At 46.8% G+C, this 14,559-nt stretch overlaps 1 protein-coding gene across 1 annotated transcript in view; it reads left to right on the plus strand.

The window, feature by feature from the left end:
• The window catches only part of LOC142583192 (uncharacterized), a 77,969-nt gene extending 64,201 nt beyond the window's left edge, over window positions 1–13,768 (plus strand). The window contains exons 8-10 of the mRNA XM_075693547.1: window positions 3,699–3,914; window positions 7,026–7,154; window positions 12,643–13,768. Coding sequence (XP_075549662.1) covers window positions 3,699–3,914; window positions 7,026–7,154; window positions 12,643–12,849 — 552 coding nt within the window. The 3' untranslated portion in view covers window positions 12,850–13,768. The remainder of the gene's footprint in view (window positions 1–3,698; window positions 3,915–7,025; window positions 7,155–12,642) is intronic.
• The last annotated feature ends 791 nt before the right edge of the window (window positions 13,769–14,559 follow it).

Below are 14,559 nucleotides of genomic sequence, written 5' to 3' on the forward strand. Positions count from 1 at the left end.
CACACTCGAGCATCTGTTCGTGTCATCGACGACGCTGTCACGTTACCGCCACGTGCAAGCGTCGTAGTTCAGGTGCCATGTGACAGACTCTTACACTGTGAAGCGGTCGCAGAAAGCAATCGCTCTCTCCTGCTTTCTCAAGGTGTTTGCATAGCAAGAAGCCTCATTGATCTCCATGAAGGCCACTGTGAGGTTCTTGTCACGAACTTCAGCTACGAACACCGGCACCTTTTCCTCGGTACTGTCATCGCCTACGCCAACCCGATCGCCGATGTCACTGATTGTTTTGTTTCCGAGGCTATCGACGCAACTATACACAACGTCGACATTAGTCCAACGCTTCCTGAAGAGAACAAACAACCCCTACGCGAGCTGTTGCTCAAGTTCCACTCTTGCTTTGCCCGGTCGTCGAAGATACGTCAAACGTCGATTACGAAACACCCTATCATCACCTATAACGACGTGCCCCTAATACGGCAACAGCCTTATCGTGTTTCCCCGACCGAATGGCATGCGATTCAAACGCAGCTGAAGGAAATGCTTCAGGACGGCGTAATACAGCCTTCATGCAGTTCCTGGTCATCGCCAGTTGTTCTTGTTAAAAAGAAAGATGGCACGCTTCGGCTTTGTGTTGACTAACGGATGCTAAACAACGTCAGAAAGAAAGACGTGTACCCGTTGCCTCGTGTCGACGATTCTCTGGATAGACCGAGGCGCGCGAAGTATTTCTCCTCTATCGATCTGAAAAGTGGCTACTGGCAAATTGAAGTAGATGAGCGGGACCGCGATAAAACTGCGTTTGTGACTCCGGACGGCCTTTACGAATTTAGAGTACTCCCTTTCGGCCTCTGTTCCCCGCCAGCCACATTCCAGCGAATGATGGATACAGTTCTCGCTGACCTCAAATGGAAAAGCTGCCTCGTCTATCTCGATGATGTTGTTATCTTTTCGGAAACTTTTGACGAGCACCTTCGAGGCCTTCGGAATATACTCGAAGCCACTCGATCGGCTGACCTTACACTTAAGCCAGAGAAATGCCATTTCGCTTACGAAGAACTGAAGTTCCTTGGTCACGTCGTGAGCGCGGCAGGTGTTCGGTCGGATCCCGAGAAGACTGCTGCCGTAGTGCTTTTCCCACTCCAACCGACAAGAAAAGTGTCCGACGGTTTTTGGGCTTGTGTGCATATTATCGACGCTTCATTGAAAATTTTTCGAAGATTGCAGAGCCGCTATTTCGCCTTACACGTGACGACGTGCCATTACTTTGGACTGATGAACAACAGACTGACTTTGCGGAGCTACAACGTCGATTGTCTTCTCCTCCCGTGCTCGGTCATATTCATGAGGACGCTGACACAGAAATACGCACTGACGCAGCAATATCGGTCTCGGAGCTATCCTGGTGCAATGGCAAGACGAGACTGAACGAGTTATCGCCTACGCGAGCCGCACTCTGTCACGCGCAGAGTCCAATTATTCCACCACAGAGAAGGACTGCCTCGCGATGCTTTGGGCTGCTACAAAGTTTGGGCCGTATCTCTGCGGGCGGCCATATAAAGTTGTGACCGATCATCACGCTTTGTGCTGGTTCACCAACCTCCGAGACCCTTCTGGACCATTGGCACGTTGGAGTCTGCGACTCCAGGAATTTAACATCACCATCGTATACAAGTCAGGTAGGAAACATGAAGATGCTGACACGCTATCAAGAGCCCCTGTTAAATCTCAGAATCCTGACGAGGAAGATGACAGCGCCTTCCTGGGAGCCCTCAGCAGACCGGACCTGCTCGCTAAACAACGATCGGGCTCTCAGTTAAAGCCGATCATTGATCACTTAGAAGACGGCATCGCGTCCATTCCTCGGCCACTCTCGCGACGGTTGTCGTCATTTTGCCTACGAGAGGGCATCTTATACAAAAGAAACACAGGTGCCGGCGACAAACCACATCTTCTAGTAGTGCCTCAAGCCCTTCGCGACGACATACTATTAGCCTGCCACGACGAGCCGACATCTGGTCACTTACGCTACTCAAGGACTCTGGACAGGGTACGGCAACAGTACTACTGGCCTAGACTGACTGCTTGCGCCAAACGCTACGTGAAAAGATGCCGTGAATGCCAGCGCCGAAAGTCACCACCCTTCAAGCCTGCAGGCCTTCTACAAGCCATCGATCCTCCGCGTACGCCGTTTGATCAAGTTGGAATGGACCTTCTTGGGCCATTTTCCTTGTCTTCCTCCGGCAATAAGTAGATCAATGTCGCAACTGATTACTTGATGCGTTACGCTGAGACGAAGGCACTACCACGCGGGACAGCATCTGAAGTTGCCCAGTTTTTTATGCATCACATTGTGCTTCGGCATGGCGCACCATCATTCATCATCACTGACCGAGGGACGGCATTTGCGGCGAAGCTTCTGGACGACATCTTCAAGTTGAGTTACACAAGTCATCGAAAGAGCACTGCATACCACCCTCAGACTAACGGCTTGACAGAAAAACTAAACAAAACACTGGCAGACATGCTTTCTGTGTACGTGGATGGGCAGCACAAAACGTGGGATGAAATCCTGCCGTACGTAACGCTTGCGTAAAACACTGCCACGCAGGAAACTACACGATTCACGCCGTTTCGCCTCGTTTATGGTCGAGATGTTCAAACTATGCTAGACGCCATGATTCCGTATGAAGACATCGATCAGCTCGACCAGTTAGCTCCTGACGTCGAGGAGTACAGTCAGCGTGCCGAGGAAGCACGTCAATTGCCCCGTGTCCACATAAGACAGCAGCAGTGTACAGATACTATAAGGTACAATCTTCACCATCGACAAGTTACCTATGAGCCTGGTGATCAAGTTTGGGTTTGGACCCCCATTAGACGGCGAGGCCTCAGCGAGAAACTCCTGAGCAAGTACTTCGGACCATACACAGTACTAAGGCGTGTAAGCGACGTGAGCTGTGAAGCGGTTCCAGACGGAGACCTACCATCGCCCAAGCGCCGTTTACCACGCGCAGAGACTGTACATGTCGTCCGCCTCAAGCTGTATTTTCCACGGTGATGTTAAGTGTACTGGCGAAACAATGTGTTGTTTTTTGCAGTCGTCGCGTCGTCCTCCAAAGAACTGCGAAGCGTTTTTTTTCTTTTCTTGTTCCCGATGACAGAACCCCCCCTTTTTTTGCCTCGTGTGCATGCCCGTATGTGTGCTAGCGCGTTTCCCTTTTTTTTTGTCTTACCTAATGTGCGTACTTTCCGTGTACGTCTTGTGTTTGAGCATCGAGTCGATGCTTTATTGGGAGGGAGAATAATGCTACCTGGTGTTCTGAGCCAGCGAACAGTCAGCGAAGAAGTCAACGGCGAAGAAGACGACGAACTCAAAGATCCCGCGCAGCTGGAGAACCGTCGCTAAGTGCCTGGAATTTTTCCTCTCTGACTGCTCGTATTGTTACTTACTCTTGCGTTAGCGAGTGACAATATAAATTTACATACTCGCTAGATAGGGCTATGAGTAATAAAGCCGGGACTTACATATAATTTTTTTATCATTAATTTAGGAGTTCACAAAACCTCGATGCTTAACAAAACTACCTCGTATAACGTTTCTCGCTGGTTATGAAGCTCAGTGATGCCTCAATAGACTTACAGGTCGTTTTTTTCACTGGAAAGACCGCAAGAACACAAATGATGACCTGGCCTCGCAGGAAGACGGTGTAGCCCTGGGTCGGTGCATCGAGGAGAAAATCAAGTTCACGGCTAACATACCCGTGAAGGTCTCGGTGACTCTCAAGGGCCGCCGCTACAAAGCCAAGCGGGAACGAGACCCAACGTTTGTCGGCATCGGAAACTTCGACCTGCTAAGCGAGTGCGGCCGGGCTGAACGGGATACGGAATACGACCAAGACGCTCCATCAGTCCGGGTACGTCAGCGCATATCGCTCAAAATGTCACCTGCGCTTTTGCACTGCCTTAGGACAACCGCTTGCTTGTGCTGCTTCAGCGCTTCGGTTTCCCGGCTCCACGTAAACTGTATGCCGCAGCTCCACAAGCCCATCTTGTGAAGAGCCTGGGGCGACTCTAGACCGTACACTTATTCGCCTTCACTAAGTTAAAGGGTGCGTCTGGTGATTTTGCAAAGATAATGAACTGAGCCGCGTGTCATGTGCTTGCGCGCGGGAGCAACACAACCGCGATTTTTTTAAGCCAATTCGATCATTAAGAAAAAGCTTTTCGGAAAGCCTCGTAAAGCATGATAATAGCAAAGCTGCCCCAACAATTGGCTGTAGAGTAGATACTTGGAGCATCTTCGACAATTGAAAAACAGCGCACACATAAAAGCAAACAAGTTGGGAACACAGCGGGAGATGATACCACGGCGATCTTGCAATACAAAATTTAGTGGAAAGCAGCGTAATAAATAAACGCATGTATCTTGCAAAAATTTGTGTTGCGCATGTCGACAACGTAACCAACAGCTACAGCTTCGTTGCTATCAGCGCCTGGAACTTGTCCTAGGAATGTTCCATTCTTTCTTAAGTAGTATAGCATAGGTGGAACAGATACGCTGCGCGGCTAGTTTGTGAATCAGTCCGTTTGATAGATAATTGGTTGTAAATCATTTGCATTTATTTCCGCTAGCGATTTGCCTAAAGAAAGAATGACTTCCGTGCGCGCTTGCTGCAGTCGAATGCAAGAAAACCACGCTTTCCATTCTCATGCGAACCTTGTGTTGCCTCACTCGGTTGGGCTCGGTGTTGGTGTTGCCGTACGAAAAAACTTGAAGACAAGCAAAAACAAAGATATCTTGCCGGGATGCGGGTTCGAACCACCATCCGCCGCGATAGGATACCACCACACTAACCGACTCAGCCACTGTCGGATCGTCATGCGTGCTCTTTAAAGCGCGGTTCCATGTGCATGAAGAAATAGACGTAGCGCAAGGCGTGAGCCAATCGCAGGCGTCCCCTCCCTCAAGAGAAGGGAAAGGGCGCGATCACGTGCTCGCTCGCCTCGCGCCAGCGGCTTTTCCCCAGTGCAGATGCACAGTCAGATGGGGAGGCCGCGTTCATTTCGTTCTGCCGAAGAGCAGGCTGCGTTGAAGGAACGGCAGCAGGAGCGAGCCGCGCGATCGCAGGCGTCCCCTCCCTCAAGAGAAGGGAAAGGGCGCGATCACGTGCTCGCTCGCCTCGCGCCAGCGGCTTTTCCCCAGTGCAGATGCACAGTCAGATGGGGAGGCCGCGTTCATTTCGTTCTGCCGAAGAGCAGGCTGCGTTGAAGGAACGGCAGCAGGAGCGAGCCGCGCGATCGCAGGCGTCCGCTCCCTCAAGAGAAGGGAAAGGGCGCAATCACGTGCTCGCTCGCCTCGCGCCAGCGGCTTTTCCCCAGTGCAGATGCACAGTCAGATGGGGAGGCCGCGTTCATTTCGTTCTGCCGAAGAGCAGGCTGCGTTGAAGGAACGGCAGCAGCAGCGAACCGCGCGCCAAGTGTTCGGCCGGGAACTCGCTCGAGAAATGGATCGTCGTCAACGTACCATTCTCGCCGTGAAGGAGCGCGAGGCAGAGCCGTTAGGATAACGAAGAGCCGCGGACCCCGAGTTTCGCTTGCGCCCCTCTTCACAATAGTGGAAGGGCGGTCAATTTTTTTACAATAGTTTCATCTGTCTTTTTTGCTAATGCATCTTCTGTTTGTTCCCCGTTTACATTGTGTCTAAAATGTCTAGCAAATGTACTGCCATTTGGGATGACAATCATTCTTATTCCTTATTATGCCGAAGAAGACAAAGATCGTAGGCAAAACCGACCGGCGGGCAAGTAAACTCCCTATCTACTAAGTTCATTCATAGTAGACAGGTATACTTCTCAAAAGAAGGTACTTATATGCTCGAGCACATTCGTGCGCCCAAGTCATAGCGGATCGCAAAGGAAAGGATATTGCCAAACTGCTTGCTCATTTTAAGATATACACGAATAATTGATGTCCCCTACTGTGCAGGGCTAGACGTATGGCGGACAAAAATATCGTGTTCCTTTCTGAAGCATAATTGTATGGCCTATACAAACGTTGAATGATGATATACAGAATATGCATCGCAATCGTTCGCCTTTTGCCATCCAGTCGCAACGGGATTTACTGCTTGAAAGTGGTAGCTAAGCGTCAAAGCATCTGGTTCTGGCGGTGACAGAAGAGCATTACTGAGTTTTTTGTTGAGTTTAGAAACCAGCGGTTGGTCTCGGCCATTCTCTCCTTCCAACTCACAGGAGCAGTGAAAGGTACCCGCTTCGTTACCAAGTGTGTCCTCGTTATCCGAATGTGCCGGTTCTCATCTTGTTTATGTCTTGTTCGGTATCCGTGTTGCGTGTTTTGTCTTGGATTTAGCACTGAAATCACGTTAAAAAGCTTTCAGGACAACCATGACCATTCTGTCACATTAATAAGATATGTCCAGCTTATTACACACTATACCTTGCCCTTTTCGTACACACTAAATCATTGCACGTCCGAAAGGATGCGCAGAAATTTGCGCAGCTGCATTTTACTGGACCCATTATGGAGAAACTCCATATCCCTATGAACACCCAAATTTCTTTCTGAACTGACTTACCTATGTCCGCAGAATGGTCTTTTTTTTACATATACTTCTACAGTAACAGGATGTCTATAGAATGTGCATATTTAGTGTATCGTTCATAAGCTGCTTGTTTGCGTTCGACGTGTGCGATAATTCGGATGTCTGGTATTGATGAATTGCTTTAAATAAACAAATCACGGGAATTAATCCCAGATTGAAATATCTCGTTCAAAAGTTTAAAGCACAGCTTCAACTAGGCACTTACTCAGATAGAAGAGACAAGAAATCTTTAAGAAAAAGGACTGTCTCTTGTGCCAGCATGACTTTTTAATACTAATTTATTATTATAATTATTTTGCTGTGCTGACTGCATTTTGTGTCTGTCTTTGCTCCGATATAGTTATTGTATGGGCATCGTCATAAAATTGATAGTTTCTATGTTCTCCTTTATTTGTATGTGCAGGTTTGCGGAGCAACCGACTATTATAAGAGGAACATAAACTTCAGTGAGCAATACCAAAGCGTGGTGACGTACGACAAGTTGAAAGGATTCACAATCACCTTCGACAATGAGGCCTCCCTTCGTAGGAAAGTGAGCAAGTATTTAGCGCGGAGTTGGTGATGGTCGAGCGTCCTACCATTTTATTTTTTCGCTTATTTGATTTTATATAGAGGCGCCTGCATCATAGCGTATACTGACAGCAAAGTGTTTGGCTTTAACTTAAACTCTGTAGTGCCTAACGTATCATAATAGACACACGGAATTTATTACCTCGAAACGCTTATTAAAACGTGGGAAACAGCTCAAAAGCCACATAGGCGTTTTTGACACGCTGGGGCCACGTTTCCCAGTTATGGATAGCTCGGCAAACCAATTACTAAATTGATTACGTTTTTTTTTTTACTTCAAACATAATTTTATAAGTTTTTTGGTACGATTGCAGTTTGCACGTGTAGAGATATGAGGGATCAAGCTGTTTTAGTACCGCTGGTTGTGAAGTTCTTTTCGACCCGCCGTGGTTGCTCAGTGGCTATGGTGTTGGGCTGCTGAGCACGAGGTCGCGGGATCGAATCCCGGCCACGGCGGCCGCATTTCGATGGGGGCGAAATGCGAAAACACCCGTGTGCTTAGATTTAGGTGCACGTTAAAGAACCCCAGGTGGTCAAAATTTCCGGAGTCCTCCACTACGGCGTGCCTCATAATCATAAAGTGGTTTTGGCACGTAAAACCCCAAATATTATTATTAAATGCTTTTCGGTCTTTAATAATATAACGGTAAGATGGGCGCGTTTCTACCATTTCATCGTAAAGAATTCGCGTACTAACACACAGATCATAAAAAAAGAAAACACGGCAATCCTCTAGACCCGGAACTGAAGATTGATTAGAAAAAAAAGAAAGCAATGAAATAAATATCACGTGGCACAAGCAATTCTGCGTTCGGAATTATAAGGTCAAGATCAACTCCGGGCAGCGAATCCAGCCTGCGCAAATTGTAAAAAAAAAAATTGAAAGCAGTAATGTTAACCACAAATATCAGTTTCTTTTTCTTAAATGTTGGGCTCATTTATGTATGTACGTTGATATCTGGCAGGCCTTATATCGACCAACGCGTTCGGTGCATCAAAGAAAGACTACAAAAGCATGTGCAGACTGTGAAATTAAGAAAAAGCAAAGAACTTGTAATTTTTCCTGCAGCACTGACTAAAACGCGGTTCTGATGTATTCTTAAATACACAAAGTTGAGAAACAAAGATGAAAATGAGTTATGGAGTTTTTGCACTAAAAGAAAGACTAAGAGACACGTGTATTAGTAGGCCCTCGTTCGGTATGCACTACGGCCAGTAAAAGCAGATAACGCCGCTATTTATTGGAAATTCTTCACAGCGCCTGAAATTAAGCGACGAGTTCTCTACGGCGGCGTGCCGCCACATAAAGTCATGGTCGTTCTCGCTGATAATCGGGTGACGTCACGAACAAGTAGCGAACGAAGCCATAGGCGACAACGTTTCTTTGAATTGCTTAACGCATGTACCCATAACCTAAGCCACCAAACCCCTTCTTCATTCTTATCTTCTTTCTTAGTAAGCCTTTTTATATACTGATACGTACTTACAGTATGGTTCGCTCTCGAGACACAATACTGATTCACCGGGGCCACCAGGAAAGCAGCAATGGCAAGGGAAAATTAAGCACCGCCTTTTGTTACAATAGTTGCTTCAAACTGTAGCTGCATTTGAAATGGTCACGCTCAGATCACGCGTATTTTGATTCTCTACTCACGTAACCAGGATGAGTTCTGCCGAAGCACTGCATTTTCCCTGTTATCCTTCTGAGCAGTCTTTAAAATGAATCGCTGATCTTGTTCCCAGACCGCAAGAATCAACAGTCCGGTATGGAAACAACATTTCGGAACGCAGACAAAAACAACTGTTACGAAAAAGATAATATTAGCTGTCGTCCATGCTTGCACAACATTATGACGTTGCGAACGATTGATCACACCTGTCACCTCGGTTTTATTACGCAAATTTTTGATGAAGGTAAATGGCACTTTGTAAACATTCGCAGCCAGAACCCATAATTCATGGATACTGCCGGGTTGCTTCCCTCATGACGGCCGAGGGAGAATGCATGGCACATGAATCCCTCCGGTCCGTCATTATGTCGTCCATTCGGGTACTGACGGTCTTATTTGTAACAGGGGCTTTGTGAACGTTGAAGAATAGATTGTCCAACATTTATTTCCTGGCAACCAAGACAAGAAGTATGCTACCGTGATAATAGCAGTTTATCTACTTACTGCGTAGAGATAGTGTTTGATTCCAGCTACATGAGAATGACGTCAGCTAGGAGTGGTAAAATCAATCTTCTGGATCAGTCTAGAAAACTCGTCGGAGGCCATTTCCCAGCATCTCCACAGAATATATCGACAGATGCTTAAGCGTATTGAAGTTCGTCTCGGGGACGAACATTCCTGTCACGAGACCGGAAACTAAGTCATATTTTTCAAGCTATCGCTCGGACAACCGCTGCTACCAGCAAGAGTAAAGTTTCCCAACCGTATCGGCGTGTTTGTGGGCGTTTGTACCTCCGTCCTAAGCCTTCTCTTCATGTTTGTGTCTCGCACGACGTCTGACGCGAACATGCCTGGAAAACATGACCACGCCCTGAGCGCATAGAGTACCGATTCCCTCCCTTGCCTCGCCGAGATAGTTACCAGGAATCTACACACAGACACACACACACACACACACACACACACACACACAAATAGCACTCGTCGCAAGCGACAACTTGAGCTTGAGCATTCACTTTCGCTTTTAGTTGCGAGCAGATTTTCGAGCTCCCCGCTCTTCACGTAGCCATGTAATCGAACGTCTTGTTCGTCACGGTGCGTCGTCTCTGCCTGGACTCTCTCCTCTGACCGACTTGGTAAAATTCTAGGCCGCTACTGAAACTCTACCCCTAGGGACTCAAGTGTCCTTTGGCAACACATGTCATTTGTCATATGTTTGTGTCCCAGCTTTCGGTTGGGCTTAGCAGAAATAGTCCCTTTAACACGACATGTGTCCATAAATTGTCGAAATCAAACGTCACCTCGGTCAACGTTTTGAAACTGCTCTGATTTGAAAACTGCTCAACAACTGGTGTTGTTAGCTGTCGTTAACCAAAACTTTTTGGATAAATAATTGTCAGCAAAATAATTGTGCTCGTGGACATTTCACTAATGATTGTACGGAGTGGTCCGCAGTAACTGAAGGAACTTGGTGTCTACGCTGGTAACAGTAAATTTATTGCCTCGAACAGCCAAGAGCCTGGTTACCATGCGGGCTTTCTGTGGCGTTTTACCAACTTGCGTTTGCTCGTTTTTACGTGGATACGCAGCTACCGAGCCTATTTTCTCGGCGGGACGAGACAGTGAAAGTACACCTGCGCTGGTTGAAATAGAGCCTGAGAGGTCCTTAGTTATCGTGTAATAATGGTGCTAGTCCCACTAAACAACCCAAACAGGAGACCATGCTTCATAATCTGTGATGTCACACTGACGTACTGGCGCTGCGGTTAGGACTCGATGTAAAGAAAGAAAAGTTTAGGCATTTTTATTTAGCAATACCTAGTTTGGGGGCAAACTGAACGAAAACAATTTTGAAAGAACAACGTACAAGTATAAGTTGATTTAACATTGGCTTATAGTTCCTCTTTGAGGCAGTTCCAGTGATTCAGCGCCTGTCTTCTTCGCTTCGGCGAGACTGTAATGTCGTAACGGCAATCTGCATAGGCCACTTTTAAAGTGATGCCGTGGGCGCTGCCACGTTTCATCATGTAGTGAAGCGTCCATTGCTTGCCTCAGCTGCTTCCGTTGCCTCTGTGTTTACTATGGAAGTGCATGACGCTCCCGTTGGGTCTCAGCAAACCTCTTTTTCGGTAGATATGGTAAGCAGTGACTGGCTGGACGACACGTTGCTTTAGCCACAGACTCAGAGGACATGTAAGCGCTTTCAGAGCTCATTACGCGTTGTTCAACTGGTGCGAGCGGCGTAAAGGCGTATTATCGCTAGTTTATCGCTTACTCTGTGGGCTGTCACAAAATGTTCAGCTACGAACGACCATGTGCTGTCGGTGTAGTATGTCACCCATGTTTCAGCGCACTGACTGAAGAGTGCGCCCGCTTACTTTTGTACGTGGGTGAGAGAATGGGTGTTAGTTTAAGTGTGAGTTGGTTTGGACGTGTGTAGATACAGTGCCAAAAAATAACTATGCTAGGAAGTGGCACTACACCCTTTGTCAGTGTGTAACGAGTACTACTCACTCTTGCCCACGTTTCGAAATTCATGTGGTTGCTCTGGAGGTAACGATACCACGCTATCGGATGAGTGGTTTTTACTATCCTCCAAGAAAGCCGTGAATTGTGAAGGGCCGGCCACACAGGCAGTCCTTGTGCAGCAGCGGTCCGTGAGCTTGGCCACACAGATTAGTTGCATGCCCTAACATGTCAGTCAGTATTGTGCGCCCGAACACCGAACACTTCTTCCATATTGTTGCTTACTCTGTAAACCCCCTTACACAATGCCCCCATGGGGCCTGTAAGGTATTTTAAATAAATATAAATAAATATACCATTCCACATTTCGCGCCAGGAATGGAGCACAGTGCATTAGCGATCAGCCAGTTGCATTTCCAAAGCTAGTCGCAATGTAACAGGGCACAAGCAACAATGGCTTCGCATTCGTTAGTTTTCGCAGAAGGCAACGTGTGCAGAGTGACAGTAGGCGCCACCTCGTTCCTCTAGAGTAATCTACTGCGCCAAAAGCGTCCACAGACAGGAACAATCTGATTTGCACTTAACCCGAACCTGGAGTATCTGACAGAACACAGCTTCCGCGACGCACCGGCACCCTCATACATCGTCTTCCGTCTCGGAACTTCTCGCGGAAAGCTCTTTTTATTTCGACTTAAGCGCATGTCCTCTCCGACATGTTCGTGCGGCCATGACAACGAAAACGTGTAACGCATAATCTTCGAGTGACCCAGGCACATCACAGCACTTCGGAGAACAACTCCATGTACTCGATTCACATGAAATTTTCTGACTTGCCATAGTGTCAGGCTCAAGGCCTGGCACTGCATCGAAATGCGCTTAAATCACTTCCACGCTTGCTCGAACACGCTAGCAATTGCGGCGAACGTAGAGTCCACTGCACAATGTGTGTACTTTTGCATCCAAAAGCTTCTGTACCTGAGACAATCGCAGATGTTACTGCGACGAGATCTTTTCGACAGTGTCTTGCACTGCTATTGCTATTTCACATTCTTCTGCCTTAATTAGGAATCCACCTCGTGCAAGAATTAAAATTATTTGTAGTTTTTTTTAAATTTTACATCATTAGCCAAATGAAAAGGGGTAGCCGTCGCCAGTAATCGCCCGACAACTACTCTGTTTACCTTTTATATCTCGAAAACAATACTCATAACGACACCGAGACTCACAGCTACGTTTTGCGCACGTGCCTTGCCTGCCGTGTGTGTTGGTTCTACCTTCAAACCTCCCTTGCCGCGTCGTGTGTTTCACCCGCAGGTCTGCGACGCCAGAGCGTCGCACGGTTCGTTCTCTCTCGCCGCCTACGACGTCAACTACGACCTTGGTAAATCCAATTGTGGCAAGTGGGGCGCCATGGGCCACGTCTCTCGGCTCAAACTCATCGGCAAGCTGAATGCTTTCATGCGTGGAGAGGACGCTGGTGACGACGTCAACTGTAAAAGCGACAGCGATAACTCGCGGTGACCGGAGGCGAACTCAAAGTACTGGCCACTTGCAGCCAGCTTACGGATTTCCTTACTACTCGCAGAAGACAGATGTACTGCATTTATTATTTCAGAGTGTTCATGTTCTGTCCTAACTTGTGCGGGGAACATTCGTATTTATTTACAAATGAGAACGTGCTGTTCATGGAATATCGCGTTTTATGGCCACTGAGATGGTTGCATTTTATGCGTTTGTCTACAGTGTACAAGCAAGGTAATATTGTGATGCGGCTTGCTGATTACGTGGCGGTCAATAGTAAATTATGAGTGCGGGGAAAGTTTTGTGCGGGAACTCACAGCGTCAATTGTTCGCGGGTCAAAAGGTCTGAGAATAAGATGGACTTTTGGGCTGCCGTGTTACGCAGCCTAGTATTCGGATTTCAATGCTGTACGAGCATTAACAGACGTGATTTTCTAAACAAAGGCACACAGTGTCCGGAAATGGAACTTTTCACATCAACGCAAGCCTTGCACATTGATGACGTCTTTTAAAGCCATTACAGACAAGGCAGTGCGTATCCTTAATCGGAGCCTCTCTATACAATAGAACTTGCACACATTCTTAAGCCTTACCGTCGTGAGCAAGAGTCCACGGTGAAGTTTTCAAAGGAGATTTCTTGTTTAGGCTATTTTTTGAAGAAGGCGTATGAAATGTGATGGTGAATTTAGTAATTGCGCATGGTATAGTGGAGGGAAGATACTGAGCAATTTCCTCGTTATTGTGACGTGTATAAAATATGCTGCCGCTTTAAATTGCCGTCCATGTAAATAACTATACAATAAAAGCAATTACTATTAAACATTGTTAATCTGTTGGAATTCAAGAAGAGCAACTTGTGTCATGTCTTCTTGGAGTTACGTTGTGGCACATATCGAACCAATGCAGTCGAAAGTATTTCTAGCGAGGCTAATTTCTTATATTTTTATTTTCTAGTTTATCTATTTACATAGCCTAAGGGCGCCTAGGGGCACTACATAGGGGGGTGGGGGATTTGCACAATCCAAGTTTGCATCACATACGACATAAAAGAGAAAAGCACGCACAGAAAACCGGGACATCGTACAGTTGCAAAAGGGAGGAAAACATCACGGCAATGCAACATTAGTCTCGGCATAACACGATTCGATAGTTATGTACTCTGCTAACATGGAAATCATGCATGAATCGAGTCATTGTATACATTCAAATTACTGCACTGTTCCTGGTTCAAGATGGGCAAATAGGGCTTCCTGGAAAGAAGCAGCTTCCCTTATTGTCACAACGCTATCCGGTAACGCGTTCCATTCTTTAATTGATAACAAAAGGGGGTAGGTTTGATATTTTGCTGTTTTTCCGAAAATAGGTCATACCTCTTGTATGTGATTGGTACGTGTGGAAATATGATGCGCAAGAACAATGCGTGTATCCGCGAATCCAGAGTCACCAAAATATAAAGAGTGGAAAAAAGAAAAACGTAAAAGCTTGCGTCTAGTGTCAAGGTTTAAAAGATTAAGTGTGCGCTTTAAAAGGGAAACACTGATGTATGTTGAATAAGAAGATAAATCTAGCAGCCTTATTCTGAACTCATTCCAGGCATTTTGTAAGACTAGCGTTATTTGGATGCCATGTGATTGATGCATACTCTGAAGAAGACCTTATCAGGGATGTACATATACGCAAGCATTTTCGTTTCCGAGTTTGCGAGTGATA

This window comes from Dermacentor variabilis, chromosome 5 (assembly GCF_050947875.1).
Source record: "Dermacentor variabilis isolate Ectoservices chromosome 5, ASM5094787v1, whole genome shotgun sequence".
NCBI lineage: Eukaryota > Metazoa > Arthropoda > Arachnida > Ixodida > Ixodidae > Dermacentor > Dermacentor variabilis.